At 39.6% G+C, this 20,727-nt stretch overlaps 1 protein-coding gene and 1 pseudogene across 1 annotated transcript; one reads left to right on the forward strand and one right to left on the reverse strand.

Annotated features, from left to right (window-relative positions):
* The window catches only part of LOC136259295 (uncharacterized), a 107,947-nt pseudogene that overhangs the window by 38,673 nt on the left and 48,547 nt on the right, over positions 1-20,727 (reverse strand).
* LOC136258828 (ATP-dependent RNA helicase DDX18-like) lies at positions 725-20,624 on the forward strand. Its single transcript, XM_066052177.1, is given in 12 exon segments — positions 725-761; positions 7,037-7,117; positions 8,072-8,255; positions 9,108-9,208; positions 9,512-9,711; positions 10,685-10,799; positions 10,903-11,042; positions 12,869-13,030; positions 13,289-13,441; positions 17,383-17,493; positions 19,360-19,416; positions 20,210-20,624. Coding segments are annotated over 11 exon segments (1,293 nt in total). The 5' UTR covers positions 725-761; positions 7,037-7,059; the 3' UTR covers positions 20,222-20,624.

Here is a 20,727-nt window from a genome sequence, read left to right on the forward strand (position 1 = left end):
TCCCTCATAAAAGATTCCACTGTTCGTCTCATTTCCACGTCACCCACCTCTTCGACCAGAATGGAGTGGATCTCTTTGGCGGCACATATCGCTCCACAATATTTGACAGCGTAAACTCTCCCATAAGCACCACGTCCCAGTTCATTGCGATCTAGTTCATAGGCGGCGGAAAGGGGGGGGCTAGGGGGCTAAAGCCCCCCCTTGGTCTGCTGAGGGGGGGCTTAGCCCCCCCTCAGAATGATAACACACCGAAATTATCTTTCTTGGAGTGGGGCTGAAAACCGTGATAAAGATCGAGATACTCTAATAGAGCAGTCACTCTAATAAAGTAGTGGATTTTTATGTAGTTTATCAGCTAGAAATGGCAGCTGGTGAAGTGGAAAGCTCTTGTCAGTTGGTTGTGACCTTTTTTTTTTTTTTTTTTTTTTTTTTGGTCTCACCTTACCAAACTATAGAAATAAGTCTGGGTCAGCTCAGCGGAGCCCCCCCTCATATCAACTACTTGCTCCGCCGCTGATCTAGTTTGGTAACTCCCTTCAGAGCTAGACCTTGAAAATCATCACCGGAAGCCATTTCTCTTGTAAGACAAAAGATGGGTGTGGCTGACCAGAAATTGCGCACGTGTACAAGTGTCATGAATTACTCCAAATAGTGCCCATAATTGACAACGTGTTGTGATGGATGTGGTATATTCAAAGAGAAGAGGTCTTAAGAGATCGAGAAAGAGGTGGATTCCAATGGTTCACTCCGCCACAAAAGAAGTAAGTGTATTACCTGCAGAATCCGAGGGAGGCGCCTTGTTTACATTGATTACACGTACCATTCGGATGCTCCAGTAGTAATATTGACATTGGCAATGCACTATTTGTTGGTTCCCACAAATCAGTAGAATCAAATTTGTGGGTATTGCACATTTAGAAGCATGAATTGAATGCACAAATAATTAAACAAGGTTTGCTATTGAAGAAATGCCCTGGGTGTAAAGTTCCAATAAGATACACCAAATCATATAGATCAGAAAAGATACATCACAACTACAAACGTGCTCACTATGAATTACAGGTTACAACAATCAAAAAAAACGTGCGCATGCGTGCTGTAGGAAAATCTAAATATAGTACAACTCCCCCTACTACACAGCAGAAAAAAAAGTCCAAACTGCTCATAGCTTAGTGTTTCACAAAATCTTGATACCTCGCTGGAGTACGGATAGTTCGACCTCTTGAGGTTTGCGAAAACTCCTGAGCCTGTGTCTCACTAGGGTCTTCCACTACAGATCGTTCCGCCGGTTGCATAGCAATGTCGTCGTCATCATCTGTGTGTACTGATGCTGCTGGCTGCAAGGAACCTTTTCTGAGATGCCTACGATTTCGGCGAAGTTCTTGGCCACCAGGTACTCTCACAATGTACGATCTCGGAGTGTCAGCCAGTCCCTTTACTGTTCCTGGAACCCATTTGTTACCCATTTGAACTCTGACAGCATCTCTGGGTTTCAGACCGGGGAGTTCCTTAGCACTTCTGTCATAATATTTCTTGTTCCTTTCTTGCACCTGTCTAGTGGCCTCAGTGACCTTTTTGGGATCAATCACTTGGGGAGCTAGTTGCTCTGACGTGCATGGCAAGAGTGAGTTTAGTCTTCGACCCATAGATAATTGAGCTGGAGATCCAACATTGTTTATTGGTGTGTTACGGTATTCAAGTAGGCTTAGGTAGGGATCTCTCCCATCACTCTTAGCTTTCTTTATCAAGCGTTTGATTATTTGTACTGACTTCTCAGCCAATCCGTTTGCTTGTGGGTAGTATGGGCTGACAGTTACATGGTGGAAACCCCAGTTCTTACTGAATTCTTTGTACTCGCCCGATGTGTACTGTGGTCCATTGTCACTTTTGATTATTCTGGGTATGCCATGACGCGCAAATATTGATTTGGTACCCTCAATCACTGTTTTGCTTGTTGTGCTTTTGAGTTTAACAATCTCAATGTAGTGTGAGTAACTGTCTACAATGAGTAGGTGGTCTTCTCCCTCAAGGTGAAATAAGTCTGTCGAGACCAGTTCCCACGGCCGTGTTGGTGGTTCATCAGATATCATTGGCTCCTTAGTGTTAGATAACTGGTGCTGTGAGCATGTTTCGCATGTGGCTATTCGTTCCTCAATATCTCTTCCCATCCCAGGCCAGAAAAGAACATCTTTAGCCCTCCTTTTGCATTTGACTATGCCCATGTGGCTTGCATGGATCTTCTCAAGCATCTCTTTTCTCAAGCTAGTGGGTATCACTATTCTCTCACCCTTGAGGATAATTCCGTTAGCCTCACTCAGTTCTTCTCGAAAGTTCCAGTAGGCCCTTAGGCACTGGGGGACTTCTACCCGGTTGTTTGGCCATCCTAACCTGATAACATTTTGTAATTTGGTCATGACTGGGTCAGCCCTGGTTGCCTGCTGTATTGCCTTTAGCTTGGCATCCGACACTGGCAGATTGTTCAACACCATGTTCACTGCACAAATAAGATCCTCACTTAAGTTATCAGAGTTGGGTTCATCTTCCAGATAAGCACGTGACAGGGTATCAGCAAGTGTCATTTCTTTACCGGGTTTGTAAACTAGTGAAAATGAATATCTTTGGAGTTGCAACAACATCCTTTGTAGTCGGGGTGGTGCAGCCGATAACTGCTTCCTTGTGATGGCCTCCAATGGCTTGTGGTCAGATTCTACTATGACGTCTTTCCCATACACATATTGGTGAAACCTGTGGAAGGCAAACACAACTGCAAGTAACTCCTTTTCTATTTGTGCGTACCTTGTTTCTGTATCTGTGAGTGCTCTAGAAGCGTACGCGATGGGCTTGGAGTCTTGTAGGATGACTGCACCAAGACCTGACTGTGATGCATCACATGAGATGGTGACGGGCTTGGTGACATCAAAATATGCCAGAACAGGGTGCTTTGATAGGACTTCCTTGATTTCCTGAAAAGCCTTTTCCTGGGACTCTTTCCACTCAAAAATGATGTCTGACTTCAACAAGCTTCGGACTGGTTGTGTGATGGTCGACATGTTGGGGATGAATTTCGCCAGGTAGTTGATTGTTCCAAGCAACCTCTCAACACCCTTCTTGTCGCTTGGTGCTGGCATGTCTTTGATGGCTCGAACTTTTGCAGGGTCAGGTTTGACACCCTCAGCATTGAGAATATGACCGATGTAGGTCACTTCAGGGACTCCAAACAAACACTTATCTTGGTTTAAAGTGAGGTTGATTTCCTCGCATCGTTTCAAAACTGCTGCAAGCCTACTGTCGTGTTCCTCCTGATTGGTTCCCCATACCAAGATATCATCAATATCAGTCTCCACTCCAGGCAAATCACCTATAAGCTGGCACATTCGCTTCTGAAATACCTCTTGAGCTGATTTGATCCCAAATGGCATTCTCTGAAAACAGTAGCGACCAAAAGGACTGTTGAAAGTGGTTAACAGTTGGCTCTCTTCTGACAGAGGTATTTGCCAGTAGCCATGGTTGGCATCTAGCTTGGAAAAAATACTGGCTCCTGACAATCGAGTGGTGATGTCCTCTAGGGTGGGAAGTTGAAAGTGCTCTCGACGTATAGCATTGTTGAGATGTCTGGGGTCAAGGCAAACCCGCAGTTTTTTTGTTTTGGGTTTCTCAACCACAACCAATGAATTTACCCAATCTGTGGGCCCATCAACTCTTCTGACTACACCCATCTTTTCCATGTCATCAAGTGTGTTCTTGAGCCGATCTCTGATGGCAACGGGTTGGTTTCGAGGAGGATTTACTACTGGTGTGATTGATGAATCTGTTTGTATGTGGTAGGGTGTTTTTAAACAGCCTAAACCCTTGAAAAGCTTTGGAAATTGTGCCACAGGGTGCTTGGTGTCATGGGCTATGTTTAAAACAATCTTGACAATGCCCAGATTTTGTGATGCTGCTAGACCAAGGATGGGGTCTTGTGTTGTGTCAACTACATAGAAGAGTAATGGTCTTTGTTGGCATGTGATACGGCTGCAGCCCACCACCTTGAGATTTCCACCACTATAGCCGGAAAGTTTTGTTGAGGATTTGGTGAGTGGTGGCTGGGTTTTCAACTTTCTGTATAACCTCAGTGGCAAAATGTTAACCTGTGAGCCAGTGTCGACTTTGAACTTAACTGCTGAGCCTTCAACTTGAAGTGTGGTATAACAATCACTAAGAGTGAGTTCTGTGTCATTTTTGATAGCATCAATAAAAAGTGATTCGGCATCATCTGAATCCGTGGGATCCTCACATTGTTCGATCGCATCTGTTGTGCGATTAGAACTTCTGCAGTATTTGGAGAAATGATTGAGCTTGTTGCACTTGTGGCAGCGTTTGCCATATGCTGGGCACTGCTTTCTATTGTGCACAAGACCACAACAACCACAAGGACGCCTCGGACCTTCTGTGAATTTCTTGGTATCTTTGGTGACTTCTCTTCGGAACCTGTGTGGTTTATTGCTAGACCTTAGACCAAACACTTCTCCACTCGTCTCAGCAATATACTTGGAGCTCTTCCTGGACTCTGCGTCCACACGACAAACGGAGATAGCCTTCTGAAGTGATAGATCGTCAATTCGTAATAGACGCTGTCTCACCTCTTCTGAGTTAGTTCCACAAACTATCCTGTCTCGAACTAACTGGTCTTCCAGGTCGCCATAGCCACAGTTCTTTGCAATGAGTCTCAACTCTGTCACGTATTGGTCAATTGTTTCTTCTTCGCCCTGTGCGCGAGTGTTAAAACGATATCGCTCGATCGTCACATTTTGTTTCGGCTTGCAATATGCTTCAAATTTGGAGAAGAGTATGTCAATCTTATCAGCTTCCTCCTCTCCGAGGGTCATTGTGTTGTATACGTCGAGACCAGCTTGGCCAATGGTGTAAAGAAAAGCACTGCACTTTTCTTTTTCCGTATTCTTAGACATGGTTAGATCGATAAATAACTGCATAGTTTGCTTCCATTGGCGCCATTTTTCCGCTACAGTGGTACGTCCATTTGGTGATAGATCAAGTTCGTTAGGTGGTTTTAAGTTCTCCATAATCAGGAACGCTTTATTCGGCCACTTCTGACACCATGTAAAGTTCCAATAAGATACACCAAATCATATAGATCAGAAAAGATACATCACAACTACAAACGTGCTCACTATGAATTACAGGTTACAACAATCAAAAAAAACGTGCGCATGCGTGCTGTAGGAAAATCTAAATATAGTACACTGGGCACAAGGTGCATCTATGCAAGGTGTGACTAGTACTGTCCCCATACAAACTGTTTAGTAGAAATGTGAGCCAGACTCTGTTACACATTTGTTTTTGAAAACTTTTAAAATGCATGCATGTACCAAGCTAGCTGTTTGTGCAGCTTATTTCACTTTATGAGTAGTACAGAAGCCAAACAATGATGGACTGATTGTGACAGCTCCAACCCTAGTACTGACTTCTCTTTTGTCTTTTCACTCTTGTACTTGCATACAACTCTTTATACATACTGTATTGTCTTGAATTACGGCCCAAGCATTTATTTCTTTCAAGCAACTTTTACCCCAGCTACTAAACGAGACTGGTGACTATACGAGACTGGCATTTATATACCTGATCAGTATTCACGAGTCAACTTCATACCTTGGTGTTGTACTCTCCTTGATGTTTTCCTCAGCATATTTCACAAATTCAAGCTTAAAAGGAACTCTATAAAACGTTCTTCACTTCATTGTGTATGACACAGGGGGATGTCATGTAGTTATGTGCTGAAGGTAGATCTGTTACCGTGGTCAAAGTCTTGACTGGTCAAAATTTTGCTTTGACCTGTGACTAAGGGACTTTTTCGACCTTTGACTGGTGACTTAGTAACGTTATTTCAATGCTTTTCGATTGTGGGTTGGAAATTTTTACCCTTGACCGTTGACTTGGCACAAATTTGGTGGCCTTGACCTTTGACTTAGACTTTCACTGTGGTTGCAGATCTACCTACAGTGAGTGCCTGTGTGTCACCCTCTTGCAACACCGCCCGGAATTGTTAAAAAAAAATGACTGCACTAGATATTTATTTGAGACCTGGCGTTTGTTTGAGACCCGGCATTTAGTTTTGTTATGATGCTGTATATCGCCGGCAACTAAATGGACCAGACGTTTATACGAGATCGGCAGTAATTCGAGGCAATACGTTACTTCATATCCAACATAAATGATCCTCGAGGTCACCTCTAGTATGGTGGGCCCAAGACAAGCTCCTCCTGCCCTATTTGGCTGGAAGGTGACGGTGCGAATTGGCTTTTCTCTGTTTTTCATCAGTCTGTCATTAGTAAAGGAATTACTTTATTATCCATTACTGTTGTCCAGTCAGCAGTTTCAAATTACAGCAATTTTAGGTTGCTTGTGAAATGCAACTGAGTAATTTGTGCACATGATTTGCAAACATGGTTCATATGAATGTTTACACACAGGTTTAAATGTGTAGCTCAGATGCCCCTGGGGTTGCCTAATGCCCTAAGGCAGCAAGTAAACCGGTTGCATTATTACAAGGAGCTCGGTTGTAAATAAATAACTCATGTGTGCAACCAATCACTTATGAGAATCATTGAATTGCATTTTTTGGTACATAGAAGGGTCCTTATGCAAATCCTTATGCGAATCAGCCATGCATGTTGAATTGCATCTGAAATCAACTGTATGTTTGACTCCTGACTGTTCATATTTCATAATGTGATCACATGACACTGGGCATTAGTGCTGGTAGATGCCGGCTCGTTTCCCGGGCACCAGCAATGATTGTCCCTAACTGTAGTCTTGGATGTAGCTACTCACTTACAAATAAAACAGTTACTGATTTTGCATACACCACATATTATTAAACTAGAGGAATAAGGTAAATTTGCTCACATGTGACACAACCACACTACACATTTTATATGAAATTACAAGAAGTATTAAAATCCCCTGTACTGTTAATGTGTAACTCTTCTCCATAACACTGTATCCTTCTTTACTATTTTGTGTTTGTTTGTTACAGAAAAGAAACACAGTGAACCAAAAATGTTAGAAGCAGCTGAACCACCAGAATCAACAATTGTTTGTGAAGACTTACAAACTGGTATGTAAGTGTGTTGTGAGAGTCCATGTCTCCCTGTGTGATTCCTTACTGTCAGTAGAACTGAAGAAGTAATTTGACACACTGAATGAAAACCCGACTTAGTTTGCATTTTTATTTTATGACTTTTAGCTGTCTAGAGGGAAAAGCTAATGGGTGTTAAAGTAGCCTTATCTGGTAAGGGCTTTCAAAGTTACTATAGCGATAGACAGCAAAAATTGTACAGTGCCTATACGAAAAAAGATTACAGGCGCTTGTTTAATCAATCATAAAACTCGAGTACAATGGATTACGGAGTTGGGACTTGTGTCATTCTATTCACCGTGAACTGGGGCATTCATCGAGGTATAGTGTTTTGCCTAAATATGTATGCCCATGCTATTAAGCAAGAGTTGAAAGCAGTTCAAATTTAGAAGCGGTGACAATTTTACTGCAATGTAAACAAACGCACATTACTCGTGTGTGCTTCATGATACAGAAACAAAACAAAGATATTCATACTCTCCATGAAAAGGTGAATCCGTCGGCATATTAGATATTCTAATCTGTGTCTTCCTTCACTATTTACATATCTCAAAAACGTACGTACTGTATATGCAAAGAAGTTGGGTTTTGGTCACAAATTTTATGTCAGTGTGGCCTGTGTATCATACAAGTTATTATTCTACTAGTACACACTACATGTTCAGTTAACATGTAAACTACACTGTATACACACATGTATACTACAAGTCTAATTTGACTACAAACTATGAGAATACACTAGTCCTGTAATAGTAGACTGTAAATGGTCCACTTGTTCAGTAATTATGTTATAGTCACAATCAAACATTAACAAAATGGACAGCAGAGTTTAGCTGGTACTATTTCACCATTGTGACATTTCTGCTGTCAACATGAGGAAATGTGATGTACGTTAATATTAGATGAGTGTGTGTTCCATTTTGTTATTGACAGATGAGACTGGAACCTGTACCAGTCTGGAGGAGATGATGAAAGGTGATGAGCTGGGTATGGACAAGAAGTTTTCTTCCCTGTCAGAAGTGGTGTCTGAGAAGACACTGAATGCTGTCACTGACATGGGCTTTACTGACATGATGGAAATACAACATAAGAGCATTAGACCACTGCTTGATGGAAAGTATGTGTATATATACAGCTGTACTGTGTGATGTAAAATTATGGGAAATTTGACAACAGTGCCTATAAACACCTACATGTAACAAACTGCCAGTCTAACTACATTGTGTTACATAGTGTGTATTACATGTGATATTATGTTAATGTATACATATGTGCTTGTGCACACATGTGAAGTACATTTCTGGTTTATGTTGTCATGGTAATGCAGTAAAACTAGGACTCATGTACATGTGTTGGTGTATTCTCTGGAGGAGGGGGTAGTTCAGGTCTCACTGATACACCAAGCTTCATCAGCTCATACAATCTAATCAATCTTTACCTCTAAAACTAGTAGTCATTAGGCCCTCTATGAAACACACATTCCATGTGATAACTGTAAAATAGCTGTTCGTGCTGATTTCTGGTGGTAAATATCCTCAACAGAAGTGCAAGAATGATGACTGTCAAGTGACGTTATTTTTGTATAATTTCATTGGCTTCACACTGTTTCCCATCTCTTCATAGGGACAAACACACACACACACACACTCACATAAAGCAAGCAAAGCAAAGCCTTCTGCTACCATACTAGCACATTAATGCCTACCCAGTGAACCAGCGTTGAGACACCTGTGCAGTGTGCACTACTCAAGTGATATGAGTCAGCACAGGAAAATCCTCCTGTGGCAGGACTAGGAGGTTGTACCACATCCCACAGGAGAAGGTGTTGACACCTGAAGTCCCTTCACCCATTGTGTGAGGCATTGGACAGTTGGTATTTGTTTCCCTGGTTAACACCAGGTACCCACATGTAGTTTTTGTGTAATATACTTGACTGCCGCTCATCATTATAATCTGATTGTATTGTTAGGGACTTAATGGGAGCAGCAAGGACTGGAAGTGGAAAAACATTAGCTTTTCTCATACCAGCTGTAGAGCTGATGTACAAGTTGAAATTTCTCCCACGAAATGGTCAGTTGTGTAGGCTACAATCTATTGTATACATTGTATGGACATGATTTAGCTTGTCCATCATAACCAGCAACAATGTGGTTATGTTGGTTTAGAGGAGGATAATAAGTTTGAGGGGGAGGGGTGGAACATGAGGCAATTTTGTATTGAATCCTGAGCAAACTATCTAAAGTCAGTCTCTTGAACAGTGAATGTAGTGTTACTTGTGTGTAAAAATGTTGTTGGTTACCTTGAATAAACACACTAGCCTGTGATACCAGCTTTTTGTGTTGCATTACACACTTTATGTGTCTTGATATATAGGCACTGGGGTGGTGGTGATTTCACCAACTAGAGAGCTGTCACTACAGACATATGGAGTGGCTAAGGAACTACTCAAGTATCATCACCACACACTGGGAATTGTGATGGGTGGAGCTAATCGTAAGACGGAGGCAGAGAAGTTGTGTAAAGGTGTTAACATTTTGATAGCCACTCCTGGGAGATTACTGGATCATCTACAGGTAAAGTATCAAGACACACAGTAGTTTGTCATGTGATCAAGAAAACCAACAGACCACACCAGTGTGTTATTAACAGGAAGAACAATACATATATTTTGTGGCTATCCATGTCTTTCACCTTCAGTACTCATTATTATAGTGAAATGTCGTATGTGTGACATATACGAGTCACCTTACAAATAGAAGTTCTCAATATATGTGAAGTTCTGTGTGTTGTATTAAAGCTGTTGGATCTGATATAGAGGAAGATATCATTAACAGAGTCACTTGCGGAGAAAATAATGTTACCTGCTGAGCAAAAACCCAACTTGTTTGCATGATTTTGTTTTTGAGACATCTGCCACAGAAATACATTTGGTAAACAACACACATGCTACACAAATCATTTTGCGTACATTTTAATCGCTTCAGTAAACAGTGAAGTAAGACACAAATTGAAATATTTAGTATACCAATGAATTTGCCTCTTCATGAAGAGTAAGAATATCTTTGTTTTGTTTTCATATCATCAAGCAAACACAAGCTACATGTGTTTGTTTACGTTGCGGTAAAACATAACTTTGTTTTTGCCATTTCTAAGCTTTAACAACCTTCTTGTTTGATAGCATGGATATGTTTAGGTCAAAAACTATGCCTTGATAAATGCCCCAGGTCATGGTGAATAGAATGACACAAGTCCCAACTGCATAGTCCGTTTCACTCAAGAATTGATTAAACCACCTGTAATGTTTTCCATATAGGCACTGTACAAAATCGATTCTTTTGTTCTTGTTGTCTATTGCTATAACTCTGAAAGCTCTTACCAGATAAGGCTGAAGCTTTAATTTTCCCTATAAACAATAAAGAAGTCATAAAATGAAGTTCGAGGAAAATGCACAAGCAAATCAAGTTTTCACTCAGTGGGTCACATATGGCTTTGACTATGAGGTGGTCTATTATATGATGTAATGAAGTACACACCTTATGTGTCTAGAACACCAAGGGATTTTTGTACAAGAATCTTCAGTGTTTGGTAATTGATGAAGCAGACAGGATACTGCAGATAGGATTTGAGGAGGAGATGAAACAAATAGTGAAACTACTGCCACGTATGTTTGTGTATATTATGTACCGTGTGTTGTGTAGTGTAGCGTTTTCGTGTGTATGTGTGTGCACGTCTATGTATGTATCAATTATATTGTTATTGTTTAGGAAAGAGGCAAACAGTTTTATTTTCAGCCACACAAACTCGTAATGTGGAGGATCTTGCAAGAGTATCATTGAAGAAAACACCACTGTATGTTGGAGTGGATGATCATCATGATACAGCAACAGTTGAAGGATTAGAACAAGTGAGTGTGTAAGTGATGTATTAGCCTATAAATTGTATGACTACACTAACAAAGTGGATTGACATTTTCATGTCAGATGTGTGACTATATCTTACAACTTATTACATACTGTATGTGTATGGTATAGCTTTTCAGGACATTTTGAAAGCATGTTGTACCCAACCGATACTGCCAAGTTGGGCCTACTCACTGAAACAATTGCAACAACCAGTCTGGCTGTTTGATATCCTGTTCACACTACCTTCTAACCCAGGTAGAGCACGGCATGGCTCGAAACAAACTGCAGTGTGAATCAATCAAGCTGTGCCAAACCTGGTCCAGCACGGCACAACAAGGAGAGGTGAGCTGGCACGGGTTGGCCCAGGATAAGATACTGTATGAACACATTCTGAGCCGTCCATCTAAGGTTAACAATACAACTTGCTTCTATTCGCTACACAGCAAGTATATTCTATGCTCTAAAACTGCTCTTCAAAATGGCTATGACGTACCGTAGTTCTGGTAGACTTTGTGACAGTTATGCTCAAATGACGTGTTAACATTTCTGGCGAAAGGAGCACCCACTAGCTTGAACATGGTGGCTATAGCATTGTACAACTTATTTCAGCTGGTTCTGGGCTTCCTTGCTACAATTCTAGTGCCTTTAATTAAGCGCCTAAATAATCAAAAGCTTGTGCACTTGTTTTAGCTAATTATTATTTGGTACTAGCACTATCGAGCTTGCATCAGATGCAGTAGTGTGAACAAGGGCCAACCTGAGTTCAATAACCCAAGTTGAAAACGCTCTGGCTAACCTGGGATAGTGTGAACGGGGTGTAAGGCCTGGTGTAAAAATTACAGACAATATCCAGTTTGTTTTTATGTGCATTTTAAGCTGTTAATGTGCTATGACACATTATACTGTCAGTGAAAAGAAATGGGACACAGTGGAGGACAGAGTTAAATCCATGCTCATTGATGTGTGCATTGCACATACTGTCAAAAGGCACCTACTGTATACCCGGAAATTTTCGTGTTATACATATTTCACGGTTTTGTCCTTAGTTAGGATTTTCACGTTTTAAATTTCACGGATGCCTCTTAGCCCAGAATTTTTGCATTTTAAATTTCGCAAATTGCTGTTGCTCGATTCGAAATTTTTATTCTCAACCACACAGCTACGAAAGGTCTGCATTGATATGTTTACTTCAGCCATTGTACAGATTGCTAAAGTACGTCTGAACCAAGTAGCACAGTAGTGGCAATCTCTGTATGAGGCATGCAGTAGGCCAGCTTTGTTCGTGAGCCACGCCCAGTTTAAAATCGGGAAAGTGTGATACAGTTTGTAAGCATATGTGGAGTTCACATATTCCTACAACACTATCACACACCAGGAGCCACACTGATTTATTAGTTTATTAGTAAGATGAGTTGAAGTTTGTAGGAGACTTACATACATAAATTTTCACGTGATAAAATTTCATGATAGCTTTACTGACTACTGTGAAAATTGCGTACCATGAAAATTTCCGGATATACGCTATCAGGCTGAGAGACATCTACAGTATTATTGAGTTACAGTATGCTTGTTTTGAAGGCATTGGTTTGTCAGTCAGTCAGTCAGAAGAAATTCCATTAAATATTTTGTAGCATCCTGTATTTGAAGCATTTCAGACCACACTAAAGGCACATTTTGAGCTTGATTATAACTAACCAATATCTCTTAGGCACGGTGAAGATATTGTGAGGCTGGTTTCTGGTCAATATGTTTTCATGGTAAAGTACAAACCTTCATGATCCCTACTATACAGTACTACTATACTGTATGATTATTCTTGTACATGTAGGGCTACATAGTGTGTCCAGCTGATCAGAGGTTTTTGTTGTTGTTCACTTTCCTCAAAAAGAACTTGAAGAAGAAAGTGATGGTCTTTCTCTCCTCCTGTAAATCAGTCCAGCACCACTCCGAGCTGCTCAACTACATTGACATTCCTGTACAAAGTATCCATGTAAGTCTTGTACAGTGACCAGATGTGTATTTATAGTGGCCTTGTCAAGTAACTCTTAAACATACAGTATCTTCATGACCCTCATTAATGAGACCATTGTTGTGACCGTGTGTGTGTGTGTGTGTGTGTGTGTGTGTGTTCTACTTTCATGTAAGTTGAGACTATTGTACTAGCTACTTTAGACATTACGTGTAAATACACAATGTGGATTTTCATAATGTATATTTAAAATTGTTGTATGTTTGTGTTGGTTACCAGGGAAGACAAAAACAACAAAAACGAACTACAACATTCTTTGACTTCTGTCAAGCAGAGTCCGGTATTCTCCTGTGCACTGATGTGGCTGCTCGAGGACTGGATATTCTTGAAGTTGACTGGATCATTCAATATGATCCTCCTGATGATCCTAAGGTAGACCAGTTGTAGTGTAATAAGCCTGATATCAGTCAAGACATTTAATCCCTAATTCAGTCATGGATCCCTAAGTATTTCTTGGAATTGGCTGACAAGGTTTCTAGAGACCCAAAGATGATGTGGGCAAGGCTACCCACAAATTTAATTACTGAGGCCACAGGCTGAGGTAATTAATTGTGGGTAGCCAAGCACATATTGTCTGAAAGGCTCTAAATTATTATGTAGAAACTGAGAAGTTATTGTATGTATGAGGGGGGGGGATTGAAACATTTATGTAATATTTCCTTTAGTATCTGAGGTTACTAAATCCAATACAAACCTGTGGTGGTGTTATTAAATAGTCAGTGTCTTGCCAGTGGTTGTTACTACATCAAACGGAAATCAGCAAAGTCAAAAACAAAATCTCCTTACTGTTACTTACTTTCTGGACTAGACAAGCATCTTTAGCCTTCAGATCTAGGTGTTCCAGTCAATACACCAATGTTACAGTGTGGTGCTGACACAATAAACTGGAAGGATAAATCTCGATACTAGCACTCAGTTTGCTTCTTAACCCTTAAAGGCCGATATATCAGCAGTTTCTTAAAAGCACGTAAAATGCATAAATAATACAAGTAACACATGCTTAAAGAATGGCTTCTAAACAGCCAGCACAGACATGTCTAATGTTATTAACTGAAAACCGTATTTCAATGGAAGGTTTATTCAAATGGGCTACTTGGACATGTAAAAATAAGTGCTGTAACAACAATTGCTCACTTGTTATGATGCCACGAAGAATGACAATTGTATTTCCTGTTACTTCACACGCCTTGTGTCCGTAGCCATTTATAGTAATGTTTTACGCATGTGAGCTGTATATGGTGTGATTTGTCATTGAATGAAGAATCGAATGGTTCTTACCAGAACTCTGTAGGACACGCTGCGAAGAAGTTATCAACTGTTTTCTGAAGGTATCTAATGAGTTGTTTTTGTATTTTGTGACAGTTTGTATTCATAGCAAGTTATGGCTTTATGTTTTTGCCAAAGGGTAAAACCCTAGGTACTGTTTTATTCCTTATTACATGAAGAACAGTACAAGAAGTACCTCTGCAATCAATCCAGTCACTACAGAAAATACAAACAATTTCCATTACAAATGTAGGGAAGCCATTATGTGCTACCTACCGCAAATTAGGTCCCAGTTAGCTTGTATAGAAATTTAAGTGAAGCAGTGTCTGAAAAGTCCAAAATTTTCTTTTATTATTCTCACAAGTTACTGAGTACTGTATATCAGGAAAATTTCCATGTTGAAAATATTTGTCATTAAATTTTTGACAACATATTTTCAAAAGATGAAAACTTATTACGGTGAATTTAAAACACAATGCAACTAGAAGCAAAATGAAATTACTGATGCCAAAGGTTGTGTACATTCTAAAAGAGATAGCCACTACATCACAACTTGTTATAACTTGACAGCTACCCTGTAATTCAGAACACTAGTGGCTATACTGGATCAATCAATTGTACAAAGCAATACCTTGTTGGTGATAACCTGATGATACAAAGTTCCTCACAATTCAGGATGTTTATTATGCTGAAGTGTAATGGAATATGTTTATGCTCTGACCAAATTCCTCCCATGGGTACAAAATTTTGCTGTATTACAGTCTTTATCCCACATTTTTGACTGATCAGTGACAACAGTACCAGCCATACATGTACATGTACAGTGGTGGATACAGGGGGTTGCAATGGTTTCAGATGAAACCCCCTCTGAAAATCACGTGCACCCCAAATTTACTGACGAGTTGTTGTGTCAGTGATAAAATTGCCACGTGTGTTATAAAAGGATTGCCTACTGGCGAAAAACTTCATGGTTTAGCCTTTGAAATCACAATTATAACGTTGTACAGCAGGTTGTGACCTTTTTTTTTTTTTTTTTTTGGTCTTCAACTTACAGCTAGGTTGAGTGGAATCTGAAACCCCCTCTGAAAATTTCTAGATCCGCCACTGATGTACACAACTATTACAGTTAGTAAATACAAAATGATAATGATATCAGTAACACATCATGCCATTCATGGGTAGGAAATGACTATTTTATCATCATCCAGTATTTTTACTGTATATATAAGGTCATGTATTATATGCTGTTCTGTATCACAAAACCAACTTCCTGTGGTAACATGTGGTTAGTTATGGTAACATGTGGTTAGTTGTAGGAACATATTAGGAGATACAAACACTAGAGATATCACTTCAAAGATGTTTCAGTATGAGATACAAAGCCCTTGTAGCTCAGTGGTTAGAACACTGACTTCCTTTGTGTCCCATTTGTCTTCATTGGCAACAAAGGTGTAAATTTGTTGTAGGATACGATGGCTTTTTCTTACGTTTGTACCAGGATTTCTCTGTAATTTTTGTATTATTGCAGAGGAACTTCTTTGCATACAATGTCATCTAACTGGTTGAACACGACTAAAATGAAGTGTAAAAGTTACAACCCATGTATACTGCATCAAAAGAAAGAAGACTTTCATCAGAACGTGTGCCCTGACTGTCAATTACTGAAAAGTGATAAGTACTGTTCACCAGCCATTATGTTACAAAAAAATAAAGAAACAAGTGTAAAGTAAAATTAGAAATTTAGTTAGGAATTATAGAAATAACAAGTTGATATTGTGCTACTTCTAAAAACCAGGCGCCATGCAGCTAGCTAACTCATCTGGAATTAACTATAGACAGTATATACTACTATGAATTAACCAACTATGTGCTACTACTTTACAATAGGGTAGTTTTGGGTTGTGCAATAATATTATTAGCTAATTCTCGTATTTCGTAATTTATGAAATATTCGTAATTCGTTCAATTACGTTGCAATTCACTGCTAAGGAAGCGTTTGTTAAACAAACCGCTTTTACCAACATATTACGCACAGAACTATCTTCTAAACTGTTTTATAGTGTGACTAACGTGTTTTTTCCCACAAATTCTCTCGACAAAGCCTCAAAGCTGCTCTTCATTTTTGTTCGCGTATGTAAGGGATACGCCTCCTTTCAACTCGAAGTGATAGGCTATTCCTGGTAGTGTACGAGGCCTGCACCGTTGTTTTTTCAGTTGCTAAATGCCTGAAAACCTCAAGGGGAAGGAAAGTCACCACACCCGTATTTCAGTCCGCCAAAAAGAAACCACCTCAGAGCAAAGTTCACCTGTGCAGAAGTTTAATACAGACTTCATTTCACTTTTACTTCTTACGTAAAAGCTGCTTTTACCGTTATTAAACGATTTTGCTCACGTGGGTGCATACGGACAAACATAGGTAGATAAGTACACGCACACACTTTTACGAAAACAATTTCAGTAAACTAGGCGCGCGCCCACAGCCGGCCTTCGGCCAGCTGTGGGTGCGCGCCTGGTTTAAAAAGTAGTGAAACAAGTGTATACCTGAACTTCCTGAAGTTATACTAATAGACCTACGTAAAACAAGAGAGGTCACCTACACCTGCAGATATACTAGTGGACATTTAATCCCTGATTCAGTCATGGGTATAGGCTGAAGTAGGGATTAACAATGTCCACTAGTATATCTGCAGGTGTAAGTGACCTTCTGTTAGAATGTTTAGGGTCAATGGTTATAGTTACCATCTGTGTGAGAGTAAATAGAACGATTTCTGTGCAAAAAGATTTGGTGCTACATTTAAATTGGTGTACATACATGGTGAATTATAGGAGAGAGAAAAAAATTGTATGCAGCTAGACTTGTTGGGTAGGACCAAAGTGTCATTTAATTCACTATATATTTTGACTCTCAACAGACTACTGTACATTTTCTTAGTCATTGTCTTTGATATCAGAGAATCCTATTTTGCCACCTCTGTATAACAATCACTGCATCAGAATTAACTTACAGATCACATGATCCATTGATATCCTATGGTGTTGTCTTACAGGAGTATATACGCAGAGTTGGACGTACTGCTAGAGTTGGAGGGAGGGGGAATGCCTTACTACTGCTTATGCCAGAATAACTGATACTTTTAAAGTGTTTGAAACAAGTGAAGGTAATGTAGATTTGTAATTTGTAGAGGTGGTAATTTGTTTGATGTCCCAAGATCCACACACACATACATCCACACATGCACGTGCATGCACACACACAAAGCAAAGCAAAACCTCTGCAGCTGTGTAAAGCACAGCTATTGCCATCCAGCAAACCAGCACTGGGAAGCCTATGTGCCACTCAGTCACTTGAGTCTTGTACAGGCAATTCTCTTGGGGGCCTGCAGGAGGACTGACCAGGTTTCATGGAGAGAGGTCGCATAACTTGGAGTTCCACAACGAAGCCAACATTGCTAAGCAATACAAGGACAGTTGGGCATTTGCTTCCACAGTAAACACCGGGTGCCCATTGATGTTACAGCAAGGTGGGCTGCTTTCCAGTTGATACATGCACAAACACATGCACACAACATGGATGCACATGCACACACCTCCTCTGTACCTCTACCATAAAATTGTCAGATGGCCATTAAGCTAGGGAACAAATCTGAAAAAGTTACAAATCAATTTGTTGGGCAAGGTCTACACTTGTGTACTGAGTAACAATCTCCCTCTGTCATGGATAAGCAACTATTAGTGAAAATTGGTTTCTTGTGACAACCAAAGTACACAAACACATGCATACACACATACTGTGTGCATCAACACACCGCTAAACATAATACCATATTTTCTATAATGTGCGCGCGCACACACACACACATTAAAATGCAATTGATTTGGCTCTATGTATTGAAAAGAGTTGATAAATATATATATTTGCAATTCTCACACCAATGTGATCTTTCCATGTACAATCAGGCTAATATGTTGTGATAAATACTAATCTTAGTGTTAAAATGCACAAAAGTTACTTGCTTAATAAAAAAGACCAGTGAACTATATTGGAGCCGCTTTAACTACACTATATTCTGCAACTAAATACAAGCAACATTTTCATCCAGTCAGTTATGAATCACCTGTTAATATTATAGACCAGTTGTTTGGTTACAATCACATGTAATGGTGGTCATGGGGCTTTTCCCTGGTATGTACAGTATGCCTGACTGCCCGAAGGCGTGTACATATCAGGCAGGATCCCCTATGCCTCATGTACAGCTAATATGCAGCATTTCCTGTCCATATTGGGCTGATGGCCTGCACATGGCAATCAGTCACCCAGGCCAATGCAAGTGCAACCACTGGACATATATATGCATATCTAAAAATTCCAATTATAGTAGTATGTTCTATTTGTGTTGTTAAGTGTTTCTTTCTTTTAAAAACTACTAAAATGTATATAAAACCTATATAGGCAAGATGTACTTTACATTGTGGGTTTCATGTGGCTTACAATTGAGTCTACTGTGGCTCTCAATTGAGACAAACTGAATCCCACAATAAACTATCTCTTGGTGATATAGGTTTCTTATACATTTTGAAAACCTTACATAGTAAGTACCAGTTGAAACTTTTTTGAAACTATACCAAACCACATCAAAAGCACTTTCAAGTACATCAAAAGTACTCTCAAATACATGAAGTAACTTCAAAGGCTTTAAACTGATTAATTTAATAACTTTAAGGCTTTAAATACAACTTCAAAGTATTGCATAATAATTGTAATTACCACATTGACCCCTGATCTTCCTTATATGACAAAATAGTCTAGCTGTCAAACAACCTAGTAGTTGTAGCCCTGCTACATTTCGTATTAATCGATCCCCACCATCAATTTCAGCTTTAAAGTTCATATAATTGCTACATTTCATATGTAGCCGGGCTAGCTGGGCTACATACGAAATGTAGGCCAGGCGGCTCCTTTGATCTGAGGTGTGAAAGTGTTACATACTAACATGTGTTTACACTACATTGTTTATTGTACACAGGTTCCTCTTAATGAATATGACTTTTCCTTTAAAAAACTGTACAACATTCAGTCACAAGTGAGTTACTGTGTCTAAATAATGTTTTACTAATATCTCATTATGTTCTGCTGTTTAGTACCATGAGTACAAATTAAATGTCCACTAGTATATCTGTAGGTGTAGGTGACCTCCCTTGTTTCACTACTTTTTCGATGATCCCTAATCAAAGTTAAAATAAATCCCTAATTTTTCCTTGCGCTTGTTTGTTTACTGTTTTTATAACATTTACTTTGACTGGTAAACACACACACCACATCAAAAGAAATAATAACACCAGCTTACTATTTTCGTCTGGATGTACAGAAAAGTGCAAAGTTGCTATTGTTTTCAGTGCAGTCCATTACACAGTGTTACAAATTTAGAACACTATGAGAAGTGCCTCTCCAATCAATCCAGCAGTACAAAATATATGGACGATTCCCTGTACAAACATAAGGAAGTCATTGTATACTGTGTCAATTGACACCTTGAGCTGTCAGCAAGTAGAAATGGGACACAAAGAGGTAAATCCATGATTTGTGCATTGTATATACTGTGGTATGCCAAAATGCACCTCTGTTGAGCTAAAGTGACATTAAACAGCCAAGGTATGTACCATGAAGGTATTGTGAGTCTGGTTTCTGACCAATATTATTTTGTGAGTAAGTCCAAACCTCCATGATCCCTAATATACAGTTACTACCATACTGTATGATACTCCTGATAAAATTGTACGTAAATATTTTCGATCTAGCCACTTAAAATGTTTTCTTCATTAGTTGTCCACCATTGTACTACATTACTTCAGTAATCATGTGTATCTCCTCACCAGATGATCACATGATGATAAACTATGTCATGTGATACTGAAAAGACCACATGACAACAAAATGGCCGACCAAACCATCAACAATGCTACTATACTCCAGTGAAGACGACATGATGTTCCATTCATCAGTTTATATCAGAAGTGTTATCCCACTGGGGACCAAACCTGTTGATGATACAAGGAGTAGTTAGAATGTTGACATTAAAAAAATCCTAGACCAGTTGTGACTACCAAATCCTCTGGTAACACGTGATCATCAGCTGGTAACTCTTCAGTGTTTTATAAAATAATTTCATGTATATTAATAACTTGTTATAGAGTAACAGAAGACTAGTACTTTGTCTGTACTATACACTAACACATTCCTCCATATGTCAATTAATAATAACATTACAAAAATTGATGTCACTACAGCAATTAATTTGCTGATATCACACAAGTTTTTGAAGGACACACTCTGACTTGTATGGATGCCTACTTCTTACCCAGTGGGTGTTTCTGATAGTTGATATGTACAACTG

Source organism: Dysidea avara, chromosome 6 (genome assembly GCF_963678975.1).
Source record: "Dysidea avara chromosome 6, odDysAvar1.4, whole genome shotgun sequence".
Lineage (NCBI taxonomy): Eukaryota > Metazoa > Porifera > Demospongiae > Dictyoceratida > Dysideidae > Dysidea > Dysidea avara.